Genomic DNA, 24,136 nt, shown 5'->3' on the forward strand with positions numbered 1-24,136 from the left:
TTAAATGAATAAGCAATAAAAAGGGACTGTGATAAAAACAGAGTCTAGCCAACAGTCCCACCCATCTAGGAGTCCCAAATTCCAAGGGTGGCCCTTAGGGTCTTGTTATGTTGACCTTTACCTCAGGGTGACTTTTTGAAAAGGTCAGTGAGAAAGGTCAAGGTGCAGTGGAGAGACTTACATTTTCCCTTTTAAATCCAGAATAACAGTAATTAACCCTTAAGCTGAGCAACTAGACTTGGGCAAGTAGGTACTCCTAGCCAATTTCTAGGTTTAAGCTGAAATTTAGGCTTAAACCTAGAGTTTAAAGTTGTATATTGTCACTCTGCTTATTTAACTTATATGCAGAGTACATCATGCAAAATTCAAAATGCTGGGCTGCGTGAAGCACAAGCTGGACTCAAGATTGCCAGGAGAAATATCAATAACCTCAGACAGGCAGATGACACCACCCTTATAAGCAAAGAGGAACTAAAGAACCTCTTGAAGGTGGAGGAGCAGAGTGAAAAAGCTGGCTTAAAACTCAATGTTCAAAACACTATGATCATGACATCCAGTCCCACCAGTTCATGGCAAATAGATGGGGAAGCACTTCTTCCACCTTGAAAGAAAAGCAACGACAAACCTAGACAGCATATTAAAAAGCAGAGAATCACTTGGTCAACAAAAGCCTCTATAGTCAAAGCTACGGTTTTTCCAACAGTCATGTACAGATGTGAGAGCTGGGACCACAGAGAAGGCTGAGTGCCGAAGAATTGATGCTTTCACACTTTGGTGTTGGAGAAGCCTCTAGAGAATCACTTGGACTCCAAGATCAAATCAGTCAATCCTAAAGGAAATCAGCCCTGAATGTTCATTGGAAGGACTCATGCTGAAGCTGAAGCTCCAATACTCTGGTCACCTGATGGGAAGAGTCAACTCACTGGAAAAGACCCTGATGCTGGGAAAGATTGAAGGCAGGAGGAGAAGGGGAGAACAGAGGACAAGATGGTTGGATGGCATCACTGACTAAATGGACATGAGTTTGAGCAAGCTCTGGGAGATGGTGAAGGATAGGGAAGCCTGACTGGCTGCAGTCTATGGGGTCACAAAGAGTCATGCGACAGAGACTGAACTACAACAACAAAGCTGAAATTGTCATTGTACATTAAAGTAGCCTTCTGTACTCTCAAAAACAATTTTATCACCTGCTTATGTGACCCAAGCCATTCAGTATCTCTCAGCTTTACTGTCTATATTGAGCAATAGGAATAATGCTCAGGGTTCTTCTCAGTGTTGTTGTTGGGACTCAATGTGTTCATTTGTGCAGATCAGTCTAGCACACTGGCAGGAACAGAGAGGGGCCTCACTAAATAGGAGTTCTCCACCTTTCCCATGAATGGTCATGCTCAGTTAGTGGACACAGGGCATGATTCAAATATATCCTTGAAGGATTCTGGAGCTAGCTTTTCCTGTTAGGAGTTCAGAAGTTTGTTAAATATCATCAATATGGCTTCACCATAAGCCTTGTTGACTGGATTAGGCTTGTGCATCAAACTGCACAGTCTCACAGGTGACTGTATCCAAGCTCACTCTGCTCACTGCACAACGGGCCAAAAAGTCGGGTGTTGAGACAAGGAATAACAACTTTATTTATAAAGCTGGCAGACCAAGAAGATGGCAGACTAATGTCTCAAAATAACCGTCTTATGGGGTCTGGATGTCAGTTTCTTTAACAGAACAGAAAGGGAGAGGAGGTGAGGCAGTAAAGTTTTTCTTAAAAAAAGGCAATTAATCTTGCAAATATCTCCTGGAATGGCTAGCCTTAGGGAGGGGATGTGTCAACATTTAGGTAAGGGGCAGGGTTCCCTGAGGCAGGCCATTCTGTAGACAGCATCCTTTTAGTGAACAATAGCAACTGAAAGCAAAGGTTAGAGTAAAGAAACAGATGTTCCCCAGTAAAAATAAGACCTGGAAGTTTTGTGTGGATACAAGCAGGAGCTAAATAAATCCCCATACCCCAGTGGCTTTTACACACACAGGTTTCATTCTTGCTCATCTGCATCTGGGGTCAGCTGGGAGCTTTGTTTCGTGTGGCCTCATCCTAGATCAGGGCCGTGGCAGAGGGAAATGGACTCACACGTTGACTGTGCTCTTAACAGCTTCCAGTCGCACTTCTGCCCTGGCCTAAAGAGACCAAGTTTTGTTCACATGGCCAAACCTAACTCCAAGGGGGATGAAAAAAACTACCACCTGACTAGAACCAGAAATATCTGGAGAATCACATTAATGACTGGGGCTTTCCAGGTGGCTCACTGGTAAAGAATCTACATGCCAATGCAGGAGGCTCAGGAGGTGCTTTTCATCCCTGGGCTGGGAAGAGTCCCTGGAGGAGGGCATGGCAACCACTCCAGTATTCTTGCCTAGGAAATTCCATGGACAGAGGAGCCTGATGGGCTACAGTCTATGGGGTCACAAAATAGTCAGACACAACTGAGCACGTACATTAAATTATGGCAATAGTTGCTATGGAGCTCGGTCAGTTCCAGAGACTTTTGTCCTGTGACCTTCGTATAGGGCTCCACATTAACGACTATCACAAGGATCTTACAAAGCTTTCATCACAATGATTACTCAATTCTCACAATATCCAAGGTAAAAATTAATTAATTAAATGTGATAATTCAATGATAAGCCATCAGTAAATACCAACAAAAACAGAGAAAACCCAGAATAAACAGTCTGGGCAAGTCAGCCCATTATTCTGAGTCAAAGTACCTGGAACAGATGAAATGGAAAGTGTTGCTCACCTCAAGAGTTGTCTGCCCATCTCAAGAAGTGTTTGCCTCTTGAAGTATGTCTTTGATAATGAGATTCTCATTTTATTCTGATAGTGTTTTATAAATGGCCCCTGAATGAAGGCCAACCATATCAATTCTCGGCTTAAAAATTGTGATCTTTCAATATTGTAGGAAAAACTGGTCAATATTTCTCCTTGAAATAGCCCAGCATGCATTTCAAGTCTTTCAATGAATTTGTTAACAATATTGCTTCTGTTCTGGTTTTTTGGCCAGGAGGCATGTGGCATCCTAGCTCCCTGACCCTACCTACATTGAAGGATGAAATCTTAACTACTGGACCACCAGGCAAGTCCCTCAGCGTGCACTTCTAACAGGATAACTTGGAGAGATCTAATTTGGACTATATAATGATTTTTGCCTTAAAGTTTGACTTGAGTCTGACCTCTGGGTGAAAGATGAAACTCCACTTTATCCCTCCCCAAAAGATGAGAGAATGAACAAAGGTTCAACAGTCAAGTAACAAGAACCCCAAACAAGGAAGTGGCTAAAATCCCTGTCTCCTCAAGACAACCCCTCTGTGAAGGGACTGCTTAGCTGCATCTCCAGAACCAGGTGGCTCTCTGGGTCTGGCCGCTTGGCTTAGAATCTCAGCCACCTCACCTACTCTGAAGATGAATGTGTGAGGCAGGAAGCTAAGAACAATTTCCACGTTTCTTAGTTAATCCTAGCAAGGAAGTATTTTGGTCTCAAACCTTGACCACTGGGTATCAGGCTTATGGAGCAAAGGAAAATAGATGGTTTACCAACTCCACTTAATTGTGCCAACAGAATTCAAGTAAGATTTTCTAAAGGACAGAAAATCGGCTGGCCCAAGTATGTCAATATGTCAGGGAATGCTCATAAATATCTTTTCTATATCTGCTCAAACAGTGGTATGACCTTAATCCTCTCTTGATTTAAAGACTAAAGGGGAGTGGCCAACTTCTATATATGAAGCAATTCTAGAGACAGGTAACTGGAAAGCTTCCTGCAACAGACCACCTAGGAATGCAGAAGAAACGCACTTTAACGACATCTTTTTCAGTGCATAACCAAGTTTAGGAGGAAAGGGGGGAAATCCCCAAGATGGGGCTGGGATGAAACAAAGTGACTGACAACTCAAGTAAAGATTGTGTGAGTGGGTAGCTTTGACATTTGACAAATTCGGCAAGACAAGGACAAGAGGCACTGGGACTAAGGGATGGAGCACAACTGTGATTTACACATTAAATCCTGGCCTCCAAAAATGTAGGTCTCCAGTGGCACAGCTAAGACAAGGAAGCTCAATTTTGCACTGGCTGGGGGTAGGGTTAGATGTTAAAGAGAAATAACAATGCAGTAGAGATAAGACATTGGGGCCTGCTCTCCCTACCTTTCACCTCCACTTTCAAGGTTTAGAACTCAGCTCTCCCTTATTAGGTTTGAAATCTTGGGCAGGTTACATAACCTCATAGCACCTTATTCTCCTTGGCTGGGCTTTGGTGAATGATCCATAAATTTAGTTTAAGTGCTTAATTAGTATACTACTTGGTACATAAAAAAGTAGTGTCCAAAATGGTAGGGCAAATCAAAATATGTTGGAAATGAGTTTTTCTTCCAGAGTTTCAGATTTTTTCCTTAAGTAAAAAGAAAAAAAGATACGCATTATCTGAAAGTTGGAAAGGAAGTAACTCCATCTTTAGTTATAAAGGACGGAGATTTCACATCCCTATGAGATGCTAATCAAATAATTAGAAAAAAACCAGCCTGAAATTATCAAAGGTTTGAAACTACCTCCATTATGAAATTACTAAAATAACAAACACACAAAATGTTTTAGTAACTGTCATCCAAGTTCTCTTAATGCCACAGGCATAGTTTAAAAACAATTTTTGTTTGGGAAAAGCAAAAAAATCAAAAGGAATTATAAAAATAAAACCAGCATGTATATAACTGCATGTAGGGGGAAGCCCTCACTTGGAATGAGAGAAGAAAATAACAAACTGAATACCCTTGAGGCAAACTTGGTTACCTCAGGGCCTTGATTATCTTTGAAAATGAGGGTTTAGAATCAATGACTTTTGAGGTCCTTTCTAGCATTTCCTGATTTTGACAGCTGTTACAATTGCAACAGAAAGTAACTATCTATTTGGCCCTCCCATTCCACAAAAACAAAACACACAGAATCATTTTAAGAGTCAAGAGTCAAATTCTTGTTTTGAATTTTCAAGTGCTACATGACTGCTAAGGTTAAAACTCTTTCAAAAATCGAAAAGGTTGAATCATCAGAGGATAAAACCCATCACTACTGCAAACCAAAGTGGATTTTCAACTTGGTAGAAAATCTGAATTCACAAAGCATGCAAAAATTAGCTCAAATAGCTGCAGACTGCCTCTATGAGCATCCTGGTAAATGCCGAGTAGTTTTAAGTGTTTATTGTTTATGCTGCAGAAAGCAATGAGGCTGGAAGCATGAATGTATCTGCCTAGAAACTAGAATAGAATCTTCATTCAACAGGGAGTCTCCTCCAAGTAAAAATAACACAACTAAAAAATTACAAATTGTTATCAAAAGGTTTAATTGTTTTTTCACAGGATTCTTTTTCTTTGGCCGGCGGGGGAAGGGGAACGACAGGTAACACATGAGTTTAAATCACCAACTATCAATCATGTATTTGCAAAATTTTCAATATTTTAGTCACCAGATTTACATACATTTGTAAGCAGTGTTTCTCCACATACACATACAGTGAAAGACACTGTCCAAATAACTTTTGATGTAAAGTGGAACTTAGAAAAATCACTTAAGAAATCAAATCTTTTATAATAGAAATACTTTAAGCACAGCATTCATACCTTTGACAGTAGATTCTAAATGCTTATCTAAACAGAAGCAATGCAATTAAGCTGCCTTCACTCAAAATGGTGTCAGAAGGCAACTACCCTATTTACTAGCCACTGATAAGTTATGACAACACTATTTCATAGCCTGTCACTGTAATTCTTAACCCCTATCCCCAACCCCGCACTAGGATTCAAGGTATCCTCATCACGTAGGACTTATCTCAAAAGTCTTAGTTCAGAACAGTAAAATAAATAAATAAAGATTGCAATGACACATTTAGAAACTACATAAGGACTTGGAAGTAAAAAAGGAGACAGGGAGAATTGAGGAACTGTCACTTACCTGTTTTTTAAGTTTTCTATTTGTAAATAAATAGCAAAACTAAACTTAAAACCCTTACTGAAAAAATAAATCTAGCAGACTTAAGAGGGTCTGTGGGAAGCCCAATGGCCCTGGAAAACTTTTAGACCACTACGAGGTCTCTGTTCAGCTATACTGTTCAGACATAATTTAATAACACATATGAACATAGTGATAAAACTTGTATTTACTAATAAGATGAATTTGGTGAAAGACACAGTATTCCCTTTCGCAATTAAGTTTTGAAAAGATGATTCTTTAAATATAAGACATATACAAAAGCTATGAGTATTAATTTTAATACAAAATAAACTAATTTCCTTACTTATACATTTAAATATTATTTTCCTCTCCTCCTTTATGGGACTGGGGGGAAATGCTACAGAAGAAAAACTGGTTTCTGCCTAACAGTTCAAAAAGTCTTCTTTAAGTCTAAACACCTGTCTCCTACTTGCCTGGCTGTGCCTAAACCCTGTCAAGAGACTAAAAAAAGGAAGATCAAAACAAATAAGGCCTTTCTCTGGACATTTCAACTGCATTTGTTCACAGTGCACGACATCCTCAAGTTCTCTTGTAGACAAATACATTGGTCATTTATTTGTAATTAGATACTGACTTCAGCAGATGACAGCACAGGATCGGAAACACTACATGGACGCTGCATTATTAAATATAATGTGGATTGTCCATGAAAAGTTTGTGATTCCTTTCAAAACATTCAATGCATTCTTTCAGGCTACTTGCCTGCAAACATCCTCTGGCATATAAGAAGAGAACATTCATGTTACTTACATCTTCTTGTTATAGTCACAGTAGTATCAATGTTTACACAGGGGAATCTCCTTCCAGGTGATTTTAAGAATCCTAAGAGTCAGGAACTAAGCAAGACAGACCTCTGGAAGGTGATCACAATAAATATTTCAGAGTTCAAGTAAAGAATGGAGCTTTACTCAGGACCCACAAAATATCCAATTATAGTTGTATTAACAGCAATGGAATAGGAAAAGCTGCTCCTTACAGGCATTTCATTTAGTTAACCCAACCCTTTGGCCAAGTATTATAACCAGTTCTCCCCTGAAAAATGGGGAACAGTTCAGGTTAAGTCACATCCAGTTATTTCAAACCCAATCAGCTCATTGCACCATTCCCCAGCCCAAATTCCTTGGACAACTGGATTTCTAGCCTGGTGATTAAAAAAGGAGAAGGCAGTCTATAAGTTCCCCCACCACCAGTGAGGAAGGAACAATGCAAACATGAGAAAGCCACAGCGATCAGATTTTTAAAATATCTGCTGATACCTTACTGCATACCAGGCCTAGTGTTAGGTACCAGGGACAGTGACATGTGACAAGGAACTTGACCTTAAGGAACTCACAGTACATCAGAGAAAAACAGCCTTAAAATACTCGAAACTCCAAGGAGAGAAATGGGAAAGACAATCATCATAATGACTCCAAAAGATGGGGAAAAGCAGTTTGCTGTGAATATGTAGGAGGGAATATGATTCACTTTGGTTTGGAAATAATTCTTAATTCAAAAAACTCTCTCATTCAACAATGACTAACAGAGGCCAGGTGGGGTGTGCAAATGACAGAAAATGTGTTTTCCTACAGGGAACAGCCACAACCCCATTGCAGATTACTGAGTGCCAGGCTAAACCTCAGGTGGGCCTGTCCTTGCCTCACTTCAGAATATTTTGAAAAACCTTTCTGAACAATGGCTCTAGCTGGTTTCAAATACTAGAAGGTCACACAAAACAAACGAGCAGGCGAAAATCTGGCTCTTTTGGCTACCAGTTCGCAGTCTTTACCTTAAATGTATGTAAACTGGTGAATCCAACAACTTTGTAGATTCCCAAATCTACCTGTAACTGCACTATGCAAGCTGTTTTATTTCTTCGTCTCTCACTCCCCAGCTCTTTGATCAAATGTTCTGTACTTGCAATCTTTGCCATTTCTCTCTTTAGGTAGCAACTGGGATCTCAATAAAACGACCTGAATGAAGCTGAGATCCAGTTGGCACACCAAGCCATTTCATTCACTTGTACCCTAAACCAGCTTTTTGGGGGATACGGGGGTATACCACATGGTATTTGAGATCTTCGTTCCACAAGGACTCAAATTGAAGCCCCATGCAGTGGGAGCACAGTCTTAACACAGTGGAAGCTCGGTCAGGGAAGTCTCTCAACCAGCTCATTACCTTATCTTGTGCTCTTTCACTCTTGTTCTTCTGCTTGGGTTCATTCTTCTTACTTGGATTATATTATTTTCTAAGTGGTTTCAGTGTCTCCCACCACTTCCAATCTATCCTCTATAATGAACTTGGATCCACTTTTAACCTAGCCTTCAAAGCCCTCCCAACCTAAATTCATAGATAGACTCATCTGTCCTCACACTATAGTACAGACATCATGCTCCAGTCAAGACGGAATACTCACTGTTCCCTTCTTAATACACCGTCGAAGCTGGCCCTGAATGCCAAGAACACAAATCATGAAAAGAAGAAAAGAAGAGGATAAATGGCAGGGGGTGTGTGTGTGTGGGGGGGGGGGAGGTGTGTGTGTGTGTGTGTGTGAGACAATATTTACAAGTTCTGCTGATTTTCAAAAGAAACTCTTAACATAAGAGAATGGAAAACATGTAAATTATATACCTCATCAAGAACTTGGATCCAGAATACGTAAAAAACTCAAACTCAACAATAAATTTAGTTATAAAAAGAACTAATGATGTAACCAATCATTTCACCAGATACAAAAGGCAAACGTGTGTGTGCTCAGTTGCATCTCACTCTCTGTGACCCCACGGATTGTTGCTCACCACGCTCCTCTGTCCATGCCAATTTTCCAGGCAAGAATACTGTTTATCATTCTTACTCCAGGGGATAGTCTCGACCCAAGGATTGCATTTGTGTCTCCTGCGCTGGCAGGTGGATCTTTACCATTGTACCACCTGGGGAGACCCATGAATGGCAAAAAGGCATGTAGAAAGATACTCCACTTCTCCAAAGACTGGTTGCTAGTGGAATGCAAATGGAAACCACAAACAGGGATTACATACCCACCTAAATGGCTAAAATTTAAAATAAAAATGGGTAATTACAAAACACAAGAATGCAGAACAACACACGTTGATGGTAGGAGAGCAAAATAGCATCAGCACTTTGAAAAACTGCTTAGCAGTTTCTCATAAAATTAACCATGCACTTACCATACAACCTAGCAATGTTTCCTAGGTAAAGCTTTCCCTTGTGGCACTAGTGGTGAAGAACCCACCTGCCAATGCAGGAGACCTAAGAGACACAGGTTTGATCCCTGGGTTGGGAAGATCCCCTGAAGGAGGGCATGGCAAACCCACTCCAGTATTCTTGCCTGGAGAATCTCCATGGAGAGAGGAGCCTGGTGGGCTACAGTTCATGGGCTCGCAAAGAGTTGGACATGACTGAAGCAACTCAGCACACACACACACACACAGCCATACAAATACCTATTTGCAAACAGCTTTACTCACAATACAAAGGCTGGAAATAACCCAACATTCCAGCAACAGGTGAATGCATAAACAAATATGATACATACATAAGGGACTACTGAATATACTAATATACGCAACATGGATGAACCTTAAGAACATTATGCCCAATGAAGGAGAGTGTTTATGTTGTATACCACTCTTTGCGACCCCATGGACTTGTAGCCTGCCAGGCTCCAAAACGGCAACCAGTTTATGACCTTCTGGAAGAGGCTAATAAACTAAAAGGACAGAAAGTCTGTCGGTCTGCAAAACTCTTGGGGAGTTGAGTAAGGGGATTAGTGAACAAAGGGACAGGGGGAACACGTTCAGAGTCATCAAAGTGTCATTGATTGTGGTGATGGTTATACAACTGCATAGAGTTGTTAAGCTTCATCAAACTACAGCTAAAAAAGAAAACTTACTGTATGTAAATCTGTCTACGAAATACTCAGTGCCTGTTGAAATCCTACTATTTGTCTGACACACAACGAAATGTCCACCACAAAGTTTTGATTATTAACTCCAAAGTTATGATTGGCTTCCTAGAAGCCAGCTTTGAGCAGAAAAAAAAAAAATCTAAAACTTCTAAAAGGGAGATTTAGCATATAAATTTGAATTTCCAGCTTGATTTAAAATATCATTAAGGCACTGTCCAAGACAAAGCCAGGGATGTGAGCTTATTTATCCCAGGCCTTCACCACTTCCAGTGACTCACACTTAACCATTTAACTTACTGGGCTGCTTATTTACCTCTCTTTCCTCAATACTCAACTAATCCTTTAACCATCTTTTCTTTCTGATACCTATTAGCTCTTTCATCTTTACCATATTCATTATACCTTGCTTTTATATTACAGATCTTTGAACACATTTTTAAAACTCCAACCAAACCATTATTTGAGACATTTGAATTACCAATCTATTTTTAAAGACTCACACAATACCTTCCAGAGTTGGTACTTAACAAAATGAACATGATCAGTATTACTAAGCAATTAATATAGAAATTCTCTGAAGGAATACCACAAAAATGTCTATTACGGAGAAATGTTAAAAAAAAAAAGTTATAAATGTAGTCTTCCCATTTTTATCATGAATTCTCAATCTGGTTCCACTTACTACAGTCTATTTTTAATTATAAATAAAGACTCCACACACAAAAAAAAACCCAGCATCTTTTCAAACAGAATAAAATAGGCCCACACATTAAAAGGATGCAAGAAACTTGCCAAATACAAGTAACTCCCAGATTTGGGTTAAACTTAGCATATGACTGATACCAGTATTTAAGAAGCAATTTTTAAAATGTCTAACCTTACAAGGTTATTTAATGGGCTATAAATGCATTTAACGTGGGGTGAGGTCTCCAAATATTAACATTGTGAACCCTGAGCCACATCCAAAACTATCATGTAATAACTAGACACCGTAAATTTATAGTGAGATTCACAGAAGCTAGAAGGTAATGGTTGCATGAAAGGGTAACAATTTTAAGTTGCATTAACAGAAGCAACGGCATGTCTGGTACCCTGGAAAATACAGATTCCATTACACTCTGCCCAGTTTAGACCATAGTACTGACTATAATCCAGAAAACACCTATCAGAAGTTAAGCAGGAATGTTCAAAGCTGTTCAAAGATGGCAGCTCAGGGGAAACAGACTATTCAGCCAAATAATAAAGATGACAGTTAACTCAAATAACTAAATGGCATCATGCAGAACAGCCAGACATATTTAACTTTACTCTGCTGCTGCTGCTAAGTCGCTTCAGGCGTGTCCGACTCTGTGCGACCCCATAGACAGCAGCCCACCAGGCTCCCCAGTCCCTGGGATTCTCCAGGCAAGAACACTGGAGTGGGTTGCCATTTCCTTCTCCAATGCATGAAAGTGAAAGGTGAAAGTGAAGACGCTCAGTCGTTTCCGACTCTTAGCGACCCCATGGACTGCAGCCTACCAGGCTCCTCTGTCCATGGGATTTTCCAGGCAAGAGTACTGGAGTGGGGTGCCAAACTTTACTCTAGAAGAATTAAAAAGTTACAAAGAAACAGTATTCAGCTCAGCATTTCAAACACAACTATTAAGATGTCTTCTAAAGTAATGGTGTCTCTAAAGTATCTGAGCAGAAGGGATGACCGTTAAAATTATTGAGAAGAGAAGTGAAATTGTTTGCAGGTACCATACAAACCTAAAAATCCTAGGACTAAATCATATAGCTTTTATTTTGGGGGATTCTAGCTAAATGGATTGATTACAGGGTTATGTTTATTTTATCCTGTCCTATACCCAAGCTGTCTTAATTCCCTCACCATTTACAAGCAAAGGCTCCATTTGCTGCTGGTCTTGCTTCCTTATGCTACACAGTCTGCACTGTATCTAGGGGTTCTGAATCCATTGTTGGCTGAATCCAGGGATGTGGGACCTGGGTTAACAGAGGGCCAACTGTATCATGCCATTTAATACAAGGGACTTGAGCAACCATGGATTTTGGTATCCACAAGGGGCCCTAGAACCAATCCCTCGCAGATACTGAGAACTATATTCACAACAAAAAATAGTTCTATTTTACTATTTTGAGAGATAAGGAGATCTCTTAAGAAATCTTCAAAAAAGATTTTTCTGAATATTATGGGGGGAATTTTAATCTTTTGGTAGGCATGACAATAAAGAATAAAAACTCAGTTTGCTCTAATGATTCCATGTAGCCACTACCAACACATATTCAACACTTACACGATACAAAGAATACGAGCCATTCCTAGAAACTCTGCCAAATAAATAACCAACACTGTTCTACACATTGCTCTATAACTTGTCTCTGTAAGAAAACATAATGGTCAAACTCCAGATTTTAAAAAGCACAAGGTTAAACAGTACATACACTAGAAACCTATCTATTATAAAATCAGATAGATTTATAAAGATATGCAACTGATTCACCAACTGTATACTGTGGTATAATTTGATTAACAGACAACATAAGCATATAATGTTGCCAACAGTTAAACCCAGGAAAAATTTAAACAAATTTAAACAAAACCTAAAATATTATTTCAGCACATAGATTACTCCATAGGAACAAAACTAGGCACTTAATAGAAATATCCCAGTAGTGTGGAAAACTCTTAACTTTCCCAGTTAATTCCCTTAAACCATACTAGATATATGCCTCAAAGTAGTATTTAAATTCCAACTATGTACACCTACAATTTACTTTAACATTTAATATTTGTTGAGTGGGAAAAGTAGAAGAGGTGAGTCCGGGCATTAATGAGTACAGTATGCATGCTTTAAGTATAAGGAACTGATTTACTAGGGACCCTTTGATAGGACTCACCCTGAAGAATACACCTGACCCTAAAGATGGTCACACCTACCCTCTGATGGGTCATTTGTAGATAAAATAGTCTATGCCTGTCACAGGGAAGGAAATTCACATTTTAACACACTATACTAATGACTTTGTACACTGCACAAAACATCCAACATTAAGAATTCAATAAACTGACCAAGATCTACAGTATCACTTCCTATTGTCTATTTAATACAAACATTTGTTTCAGTGACTAGAGTACATAGAATGTCTAAGTAAAACAAAAAGATCTGCTAAAAATTTGGTAACAAAATAAATAATCAGTCTTATAGAATGAACTTTATGATGAAAACTATCATTACTCTGTCTTTGGGGATCCAATTCTGAGTTAAAAATGACATACTTCATCCCACTAGATCATATCCTAACTAACCTAACAAAGTGCTACAGTATGTTCTTTAAAACATACCACTTTAAAGACTACGTTCAAGAGCAGCCCCTGTGGAAAGATGCTGAATATGGAGTCATAGTATGCTTACAATTTAAGGAAACAAAAAAAAAAGCCCCACACTTGGGAAGAAAAGAAGCCATACTTAGACTAGAACAAAAATATTAAAGTGCTGTGGCCGAAATTAGTATAAATAGACTTTATTGAAGTCAGTGCCTCTGTACCGAGACAGAAGATTGTGTCTACATAAGCACAAGTTGTAACATTTCACAACTTCTAAAAGGAATGTCAACAATTACAACGATCATGCATACCATGGTCGATAATCACATTTTAGAAGCATTTTCAACCATTTCTAAAGAAATGCTTATAACATTGTTATATATAGAACTACTTTCAATAAACTGCAAAACATTGATCGACTTTTCCAGTATGAGCTACAGTGTCAACACAAAAGGGAGGCATAAATGTTTAATTTATGAAATCAGAATGGAATATTTACTGTAAAGAAAAATTAAAAAGCTTTCAAATAAAGGCCATTATTGAACCAACATGAAGAGCACAACTTGAACTTTTCAGTTCGTTCATCTTTTAAAGCTGTCCTCTGAATAATTTCAGTTCTAAGCATTGAATTTCAGTACTGTGAATATTCCTTGGATTGCAGTTTGGCAATGATGCGGTCCAACTGTCTCTTTGCTTCACACTGTGGGAAATTGCTCATGTCATAATATTGAGGGGCAATTTTCACCAACCTGTCCAGAAGGAGGGGAAAAATCACCAAATTAACAATTAGAGTACTGGAGCTTCAGATAGGATAGGCATTATTCATTAATACACTGATAAATGCAAACCTATAATCCAAGCCAATGTTAAAATTACAAATGCCTAATCCTTATAAACACCACTTTTAGAAATGTGCACTTCTCAGTAAGCTGCAGATTTTCTGATGGTCGACTTTTCATAAACTTGAAAAACAAAACAAAAAACCACTCAAGATAAATTCTTGTAAAAAAAAAAAATACCCCTTTCTTTTACACAGACAGTAACATAAGGTCATAAGTTTCTTCACTCTGGAACACTATTTTGATCTACCTCTTTAAAGTTACAATATTACAAGTTCCATACAAGAAACACCCTGATATTCAAATGACTGGATCTTCTCATTTTCTAAGTTTTAATAACCATAAATGTAACTCTATACCCCAAAGAATACACCTGACTGAATCTTTTTAAACATTTAGCCATATAATTTTTTTCTCAACAAAGCATTTAAGATAAAATGGTAATGCCCTACACAATTTAAGTGTCAAAAGTCACAAATCAGTGGAGGAAAGAAGCCCCAAAATATATAGCAAGTGACATCAACTAAAGTAAGTGCTTTCAGTCCCACCATTCTTGACTGACATTTTCTATCTTAAGTTACAGAATAGATTCTGCCCCCTAAAAAAAAGTCACAAAGGGGGACTGCAGTGGGTGGGTAATTTGGCTTAAAGTCAGTCAGTTCTGATCACATTTTGTGATCAAATATGCAATGGTACAAAAAGAGGTGCAGTTTTTAATGCCTGCTTTGCTTTTAAAGCACCAACATACAAATAAACAATCATTGAGAGCTGAAATACAAAGACTGATTGACTACTGGAACCTGGAGACCAAGTTAATCACAACAGCAAGAGAATGGCTTCAAAGATACTTTTCATGTTAGTCAAGTATAACTTTGTCTCCAAATTGCCCATGCCCATACTAACAATTCTACCATCCTCTTCACAAAGCAATTATTCTTGAGAGATAATCACACCATTTTGTGCCCCAAATCTATACACAGGAGTATACACCCTAGCTGGGGAACATCCGAGTTCCCCTGAGTGAATAGAAGAACAAGACAAGACTTTTCAGATTCCATTCTGAGCAAAATGGTAACGAAAACTTTTAGAATTAAAGACACAAAGCTTACCATTCGGGCTTGATGTCTGTACATGTCCGGATGTAATTCTTTGTTGTAAGAACAAACTCATTATAAAGCACCCATTCAGGCTTGTGGTCAAGAACAGTAGAGGGATGCAACTGAACCACTTGGTTATCTTTCACAGTTAAGTAATGCCCTGTTCGTTCTAAATGTGCCACCTGAAACCGAAACCCAGTAAATTAATACAATGCTTCTGACGTGCTATACAAAAGTGATATAAAGCCTATATATCTATACCTATATAATCAGGGAAAGGCAAGCCTCACCTGTTGCTTTTAATCTGATGGCTAGACTTATTTACCACTGCCCAATAAAAGCAGCCATCAGCAAACTACAGCAGGCTAAATCCAACTCACTGCCTACATCTTTCTTAGCCAAGAACAGTTTATACACCTTTAAATGACTGGGGAAAAATAACAAAAGAGAAACACTTGGTGATGCTGGAGTGAAAATCACATGAAATTCAAAATGGTAAGTAAAGTTTTTTGAAACAAAGTATGCCCATTTGTCCAAGGTTGCTTTTGTACACAAGAGGAAGCAGAGTTGAACGGTTTCAATAAGGGACCTAAATCTGGTCCCATCACTTCATGGGAAATAGATGGGGAAACAGTGTCAGACTTCTTTGGGCTCCAAAATCACTGCAGATGGTGACTTGCAGCCATGAAATTAAAAGACGCTTACTCCTTGGAAGAAAGTTATGACCAACCTAGATAGCATATTCAAAAGCAGAGACATTACTTTGCCAACAAAGGTCCGTCTAGGCAAGGCTATGGTTTTTCCAGTGGTCATGTATGGATGTGAGAGTTGGACTGTGAAGAAAGCTGAGCGCCGAAGAATTGATGCTTTTGAACTGTGGTGCTGGAGAAGACTCTTGAGAGTCCCTTGGACTGCAAGGAGATCCAACCTTTCCATTCTAAAGGAGATCGGTCCTGGGTGTTCTTTGGAAGGAATGATGCTAAAGCTGAAACTCCAGGACTTTGGCCACCTCACGCGAAGAGCTGACTCATTGAAAGAGTCGGACAGGACTGAGTGACTGAACTGAACTGAATGAGCCCACAAAGCCTAATATATACTATTTGGTCTTATTGCCTGAGACTGGTTCTTTAATACCAGGTGGGAACTATGTAGCAGATGAACAATTACTAAAAGATGAAAATTCATGTTTAAGATAGAAAAATAGAGCAAAAGTAACCCACAACGAGAGATTTAATAAGAAAAGGAATTGGAGGGTGGGGAGAGGAGAGAGGAGATGCATGGGTTTCTTGTCCTATATTTCTATCTATAATCAAATATATCAATTGGATCAATATCATCTAACAATTAACAAGTATCAAAGCAGATGACAACATGCCCTTTCCAATTCTAGAACTCTAGTAACAAAGAGCATGTATGAAGAACAGAAATGAGCAATTCATAATTATTAACATATAGTAGAAAATAAACTCAATTTCAATCAATAAATATTTACTAAGCACCTACTAGGTGCCAGGCACTACACTTAGAAAGTCCCATTTCTAATGGACTTTAGCTTTAAGAGAGAATTAGAAATCCATAATGCTTGGGTAATAGTGAAAATCCTAACTCTGATAAGCACTGAAACTTCAGAATAAGATGCCACAATAAACATTGTTATTCCGATCTCAAACACAGACAGGCACCGATCTCCTTTCATTCTGCCTCCATGCACTTAATGGCCACTCTATGTATTGGGCTCATTTGGCCTTAAGGCAGGCGACATCTTACTTATTATACATAGCCAAAGGAGAGCATCAAAGAACAAGTGGGATATTTAAAAGATAACTAAAATCAATCTCATCTCAAATAAGGGACTGACGTGTTTTCATTTTTTCACCACAAACACTTTCATTTTGAAAAACCTAATTGGCTTCATGTCCCTTAAACTATAAGAATTACCAGATAAGTTTTAACTTCAGCCTCCAATATAAAACACTTAAAACCAAAAGAAACATTTAAAAATTATTTTTCATCTTAAATCATTATTCCATATCTGACTTTCCTAGCACCCACGTGTCTTATTATAAATACCAAAGATCGCGCTACAGGATTGTGCATAAAACAGTTGCTTATTTGAATTTTAGGGTGATTAGCTTCCACAAAGAGAACAAAGTGAATTGTACTTCTGGATCCATCCAGAAAACTGCTTCCTTTCAGCATTCCAGTACAATTATACATCTCCAATTAAGATCAAGATTCAAAGAAATTCTTTGATACATTTATCCAAAGTCAAAATTTGCATTGAAGAAATAACTAATAAAACTCACCTGAAAATAGTCAATATATCTATTTAGTATAAAAAGACTCCATTATTTAAAAAGTGCTTGTAAAGTTGATTTCTACATAACTGGATCCCTAACTATGCCATTTGGTAAACTTAAGACATGTAAAAAACTTCTCAGTATATTAGTTCATTCAAGAATCTGGACAAAAAATTAAAGATTATTTATAGGCATTCTTTAACTGAATTTTGTGTTTAAGTGGAATCCAAGCACTGCTTATAGAAAACAAATATTAAGTAAGCATTTAATTATGTACTCCTATACAGTCCACATACCTGCATAAAATACCCAGTAACCAAAGCTTTTCTTATATTAATATAATAGTCCCTGCTTGTAAAGTCAGTACTTCGACGAGGCAAATTAAATCTGTCCATAATTCTTGATAGCTGCTGGCGTACATTATCTGCTGACATCAGGGACCTGTAGTTAATGAAGTTGTCATAACACCACTGAACCGACTCATGATCTACAAAGTTGGAAAGAGGGAAATTAAGAGGGGACATGAATCATCCAAATAGGTGTATTATCTAATTAAAAAATAAAATCCATATAAATAGCAAGCTAAATCAACAAGGGAACTAAATCACATCATTTTTATAAATTAATCATAGTCTTAATCAACTTTACTAAAAATCTGGAGTCAAAATTAAAAACAGCACTAAGGTTTTTGGCTACTGAATGACAAAACAATGATTTTGGAAAAACTATTTTTAAGTTATTTTACCCATGAAAATCTACCTGGCTGTTTTCAATAGATAGTCTTAACGGGAAGATTCAGAGAATCTGGAAAAATGCCACGTCTTTCTCATTTTCAAAGAAAAACAGGCTTAGATTAAGACTATCAAATACAACTTAAAAGTTATAAAAATGAACCTCAAGAGACTATTGTCACATTTTCCTCTCATTTAATTTTTATAAATAGGGCATTCTTCATTATCACTGTTTCCTTGTTTTCAAATAATTGGAAAATGTTTTTTCATGTTGTTAAATACTCTCTGAAAATATGATATAAAGCTAGAAGAATATGTCATCATGTAGCGATAGCATCACATTGAACCATCTTTCTATTGGTGGGCATCTAGGTATTTTTCATTTTTCTTTACTATCATAAATAACTGTGAGATAAAAAACTTGAATCGTATCTCTGTCCAAAGAATACTGAAAGAAAATTTCACAGATTATCTATAAGTCAAATCATATGAATTTGATAAGGGTCTTGGTAATATCAAATCTACTGCTTTTCATAAAGATAACATGTATTTCTATTCCCACCTCTGGTGTTAAGACTGCTGCACTGCACTAGACCCACTCCTACACAGCTAAAGACTATTTTTCTTTAGCCTTTGCCAATTTTATAGGTGAAGAAATGGTACCTCTCAAATAATAATGCACATTTACTGAACTGCAAGTAATGCTGAATAGCCCCCCACTTGAGTTTATGAACCACTTACCACATGGTCATTGACATTTGTAGCCTATTTCCCTATTTCGTTAGTTTACTTTTACATAAGAGCTATTTATTAGGAAAAATATTAGTAATAATTCTGTAAGTAATACAAAACTATTCAAATAAAAGGCAAAGTTTTTAAAAAAACTATCAAAAGCTGTATGTTTGTGGTAAATTTTATACCAGCATTTCATTTTTACTGCTCTGTATTTTCCAGCTTTCTAGTGCTTTCCTCCTGATTATAAAAATAAACAACTTTGGAAAAGATGGGCAATTTTTATTTTAAATGCTAGTCAGGAGTTTTTTCTCAAGTACCTCTGGGTTTCTAATGTAAAGTTGTCACAGATAATAAATGAAAGGGAGATGAAGAAATACCTTATATGCTGCAAGTGACGTTTAGACAAAAGATTGCCTTCAATCTAATTTATACTTACTTTGTTTAAAAGCATGGTAGACATTCAGCAGTGTCAGATGATCTCCATCTATGTGGGCAAATCTCATCTTGGCCTCATCTGCAGCTTTCTTGGCCTCCGTGGGACGAACAAAACACTGTGGGACTAAACAAGGTTGGTATGGGCCCAACACAAACGCCCATATCGATGAGTCACGCATTCACAGACAGAGGAACAAGGCCTAGCTAGGTCAGTTCACAGAGCATAGGGCAGGGCAGGATGGCCTCCAACTGCATCTTGGACTGTTTACTACCTTGATTTGGTACATCAACACCTAACCACATCTGTAAGACAAGAGGGTTTCAAAGCTACAGAGTACCTGATTATTTTTAACTAAATCTAAAAGTAGGCATCAAAAACAGCTATTCTGAAGGCCATCAAGATACTAAAAGCTCAACTTATTGAAAAAACCAGTGCCGATAGCTCTACCAATAACCAGAATTATGGTGTCAATAGCCTTTTAGCTAAACAAAAATTTTTCAAAAGTTCATCCATTTAATTCGCTGAATTCCCCACTGAAGGACTAAAAACAACTTTCCAACCAGTCTATTGCCACATTTCTATCGTAATTCTTCCCTAGTGCTGTGGCTATTACCAGCTGGTGGGTATCACTATTAGCACTGGTGAGCAGAAGCATATGTAACATAAAAAATATCATGAAATCTTGGGTTTTGATGATAGCAGTAGTGGTGGAAGGTTAAACCGCCTTTGAATTAAGAAAATTCAAAAAGGCTAGGAATATTCAGCCTAGTTTTCCAGCATTTTAAGAAAAAGATTAGCAAATAAAGTCCCAAGTTCTTTTTAAAAATTGATATTTGACTCGAAGTCCTCATATAAAAGCAGAATCCAATATTTTAAACGTTGACAATTAGTCTGAAACAGTCATTATGTCAGGGTCATCAAAATGAACTACAATATTTTTTTAGAGCCTCAATTTTAAATCACATAAAACTTGAAGTTGTTACAAAGTATGTTCTACATTTTTTCAAATACAACTTTCCTTAATTCACTTTAGCAATTCCATAGTTATAAAAGCAGTATGAAAAATACTTAACAGCTTGGGACTTTGTCAACACATTTTTAAAGCTCTTAAAACCTTGTCAATTAAAAAAAAATTATATATCATCAGTTCAGATAAAAGATAATAGGAATAATCAACAAGATCAAATACAGTATCAAATTACTCTTTGCCATCCATACAGTTTCCCCTTTAAAATGATTCCAAAGAAGCCAAATAGAAACAATGACACATGATCACAGTAAATATTAAGTCTTGCTTAATGTAACTGAAGCAAGGTAACAAGATATAAATACAGAAATCTCATAGCTGTGAACGTTAATGTGAACTAGCTACCAGAGTTAAATAATTGGGTTTAAGAAGCACTCAATAAGGCCCCTGATTTTTTACTATTTATATCAGGACCCCCAAACTCCAGAAACTCCTTAAATGGTAAACAAAGCATTACAAACTAAGTAAACTGTTTTAGTTGCATGACTTCTTCTTAATCCTTTAACATTCCTCCCGCTAACAAATGCCTTGCTTAATAACTAATGTACAAAAATGTTCACTCTCTTGATGTGCTAAAGACAACCAGTTATCCCCATGCTTTGCAGAACCACCACAAGTAAGAGATGTAGATGGGAGATCTCAACTGCATCATAATGACCAATTTTTTAAAGGGCTAGCTAGTTTTCTAAATTCGAACAATGCTAACTCTATAGTATTCCCAATAAAAGAGAAGCTAGAAATATAAAAACTAGGTAGGTAACAAACACAGTCTGTTAACTCTTACCCCACACTCTCTCAAGCTAAAATGTTGGGTTAACTACAACCAGGAGAATCTAACAAAAATCACATATATAAGAAAAGGCAGACAACAACCTACCACCACCTCCGCAAGAAACTACAATTTCATTAAAATGATTCAGTACTGCCCTGCCCATCTGCTCTGAGTCTGATCAATCATAACTGCAAAAAAAAAACATTTTCGCTAGTTCTTAAATTAAAAATTCACATCATTAAAACATACATCTAAACTAAGCCAAAAATTTTATATTTAGAAATTTAAAAAATTTCTTCCTTTACTTTCATGTAAGAGTTTGAATTATTTGAGGTATAAATAAGACCAATAAGCCACTCTGTGACTGGAAGTCAATTTTCCCCAGTACTGAAATTAGTATTATAGAGTACTTTGCCAGTCAGTAAAAACTTAATACACTTTCTATTTTTAGCTGTAAGATTCAGTGTACATTTCTACGTTAATATTTCTCTGTTTTGGAAAATCTAAATTCCAAGTTACTATTTGTGAATTAAATGTTATAGCTATTAATAAAAAACAGTAGTATTTGTTCAGCTCAATGTTTCGATTTTTAAAATTAAGCAATTTTACCTATTAAACATATTTCTTTTATCAAGTGTTTCCCTGCCACTGTAAAAGAATTACCATCAGATTAGATTTTAAACCTAAAATTATACATTACTACTTCTATTTATTTGATACTAAGTTTAAAATAATTATTTGACTGCCACTGCAATACAATTTACACATGAAGAAAAAGCTTACTCTTTAAATGATAGCTTGGTTTGTCTCAGGCTCACTTAAATAGTGCCAGCTACTAGAACAATGTTCTTCCTGAACTTTCAGCAATAAACTCCAAAACTGATGGACCTACCAAAGAACTCAGTTATAGTATCTTCAGACTTAAATTCTTTAATTTTTTGGCTATAATGTGAGGCTTGTGGGATGGAACCCACACCCCCTGCAGTGGAAGCACAGATTCTTAAGTACTGGACCACCAGGCAGTCCTGGACCTATTCTTTTCTTACTGATATTTTAATCTGAGCCAATGTTTTTTACTACATTTTATGCACAGTGCTTTACTTTTGTAAACACTATATTATGATGAAGCAATTTTTCAAAATATTTAGCAAACAAAATAAGTCCCTTAAAAACATCTATAAAATTCACTATCATACTAAAAATTAAAAAACAAACCCAAAAGTGAAGTCCACCCAAACTTTGAAGAGCTGGGCTTTTTTTAGTTCCTTTCCCTCTATTACCTGACAACATAGCAGTAATAGATAGGACCTCATTAGAACAGTTGTAGTCACAACTTGCAATAACCATTTTAGCGAGCTGTGGATCTAGAGGAAACTCGGCCATCATGGATCCCAATTCAGTCAGATCTCCATCATCATTTAAAGCAGCCAGATAATTCAAAAGTTCTAGGGCTCTCATCAGAGTTTCAGGAGCTAGGAGGAAAAGGCAATCTATTAAGACAAGCTGCCTTAATAAGCAAAAACGTGACAAAGCACACACTGTTAGAAGCAATTTCATTTTTCATTCTACAGTGGACCAAACGTAAAACTCAAACTGCCATCAAATTCAGTTACAGAGATCTAGCAAACTATGACTCATACAAAGCTGGAAAACTTGCCTGTACGGCAGTTAAACGTCACCTCTTAAGTACAGGAACTGTTAACTCAACAATGTGTTTATCAGATTATTTTGCCTCAAAAAAAAAAAAAAAGATTTTCCCTTTTCATGCCCTGCTAATAACTCCTAAAATAATTTAGTTACCCTGAAAGATAAGGAAAAAAAGAGTATTCGCTATTTTCCCACTCTTTTAGATTTAATGCCAACACACAAAATTCCTCTTGATGTATTGTAAGGGAAAGGTAAAATGTATTCAATGTATATAAGGAATAGGATAGTCAGTTTTGGTTAAAAAGATTGACAAAACATGCTTTGAGAATTTATACCTGGTGGATCCATAAAATCAAAATGCACCAAATCATCAATACCAAGTTTCTTCAACTGTAACACAACTGATCCTAAATTAGAACGCAAAATCTCAGGATAGGTATTATCCTAGAAAAATACAAAAACATTTGTTTTGTTAAATATCCCATAATCTTCTTGCTCCAGGGGGAAAAAACATATCTGTTCTCGTCCTTAGCTGTTTCCTTTGGCATTTCTTCTAAATGACTGACTTAAACAGGAGAAAAGTATTTGTGGACTAAAAAGGAATCAGATACTTCCTGTAAACTATAGGGTTTGAAAGGTTACCACTGCTGCCCAATTCAACTTAGAACTATAACAAAGGGTTGTACTGGTAGACTACACCATAAACTTCAGGGAAAACCTGAACAGCTTATAGTGCCAAAAGATAAGATAAAGTAAGTGAAGTAATTTTCTTCTGGTAACAAGTTTAACCTAACCTTCCAAAAACAGAGTAAGGACACAGTAAAACCCTTACCTGCATCTCTGTTTTGTAAGCTTTCTCTGTATAAAGTCGGAAGCACTTTCCAGGTCTGGTTCGTCCTGCTCGACCAGCCCTTTGCTGAGCTGAAGCTTTACTAATGGCTGTCACTAAAAGGGACTCAACTCTGATTCGAGGATTATACACCTATTGGAATGTAAATAACATTACAATTCATCCTCCAGTTAAACACAAAACTGTGATCTAACAAAAGTATCCAAAGCCCAAAGTTAACCCCAAAATAAACAAAGTAGTATTGACGACCAGCATAAATCATGCTGGGGCAGAAACAGAATTCATCATTCCTTAACTTTCTTTCAGGTATTCTGACTCCAGCATTCTAAGACTAAATGAAAAGTCACTTAACACAGAAGTAGCTCTACTCTTCCTAATTTAAAATACTTTCAGTTTTACCTTACTCTTATATGGTGGATAGTGCT

General features: G+C 37.2%; 1 protein-coding gene across 1 annotated transcript in view; it reads right to left on the reverse strand.

Moving 5' to 3' along the window:
- Positions 1-13,458: 13,458 nt before the first annotated feature.
- DHX15 (DEAH-box helicase 15) overlaps positions 13,459-24,136 on the reverse strand; it is a 53,972-nt gene continuing 43,294 nt past the window's right edge. Inside the window, exons 8-14 of the mRNA XM_027544184.1 lie at positions 23,694-23,843; positions 23,197-23,305; positions 22,495-22,686; positions 19,416-19,538; positions 17,810-18,000; positions 15,226-15,395; positions 13,459-14,026 (exon numbers count right to left, since the gene is read on the reverse strand). Of these exons, the coding sequence (XP_027399985.1) occupies positions 13,909-14,026; positions 15,226-15,395; positions 17,810-18,000; positions 19,416-19,538; positions 22,495-22,686; positions 23,197-23,305; positions 23,694-23,843 (1,053 nt within the window). The 3' untranslated portion in view covers positions 13,459-13,908. The remainder of the gene's footprint in view (positions 14,027-15,225; positions 15,396-17,809; positions 18,001-19,415; positions 19,539-22,494; positions 22,687-23,196; positions 23,306-23,693; positions 23,844-24,136) is intronic.

Source organism: Bos indicus x Bos taurus, chromosome 6 (genome assembly GCF_003369695.1).
Source record: "Bos indicus x Bos taurus breed Angus x Brahman F1 hybrid chromosome 6, Bos_hybrid_MaternalHap_v2.0, whole genome shotgun sequence".
NCBI classification, from domain to species: Eukaryota; Metazoa; Chordata; class Mammalia; order Artiodactyla; family Bovidae; genus Bos; species Bos indicus x Bos taurus.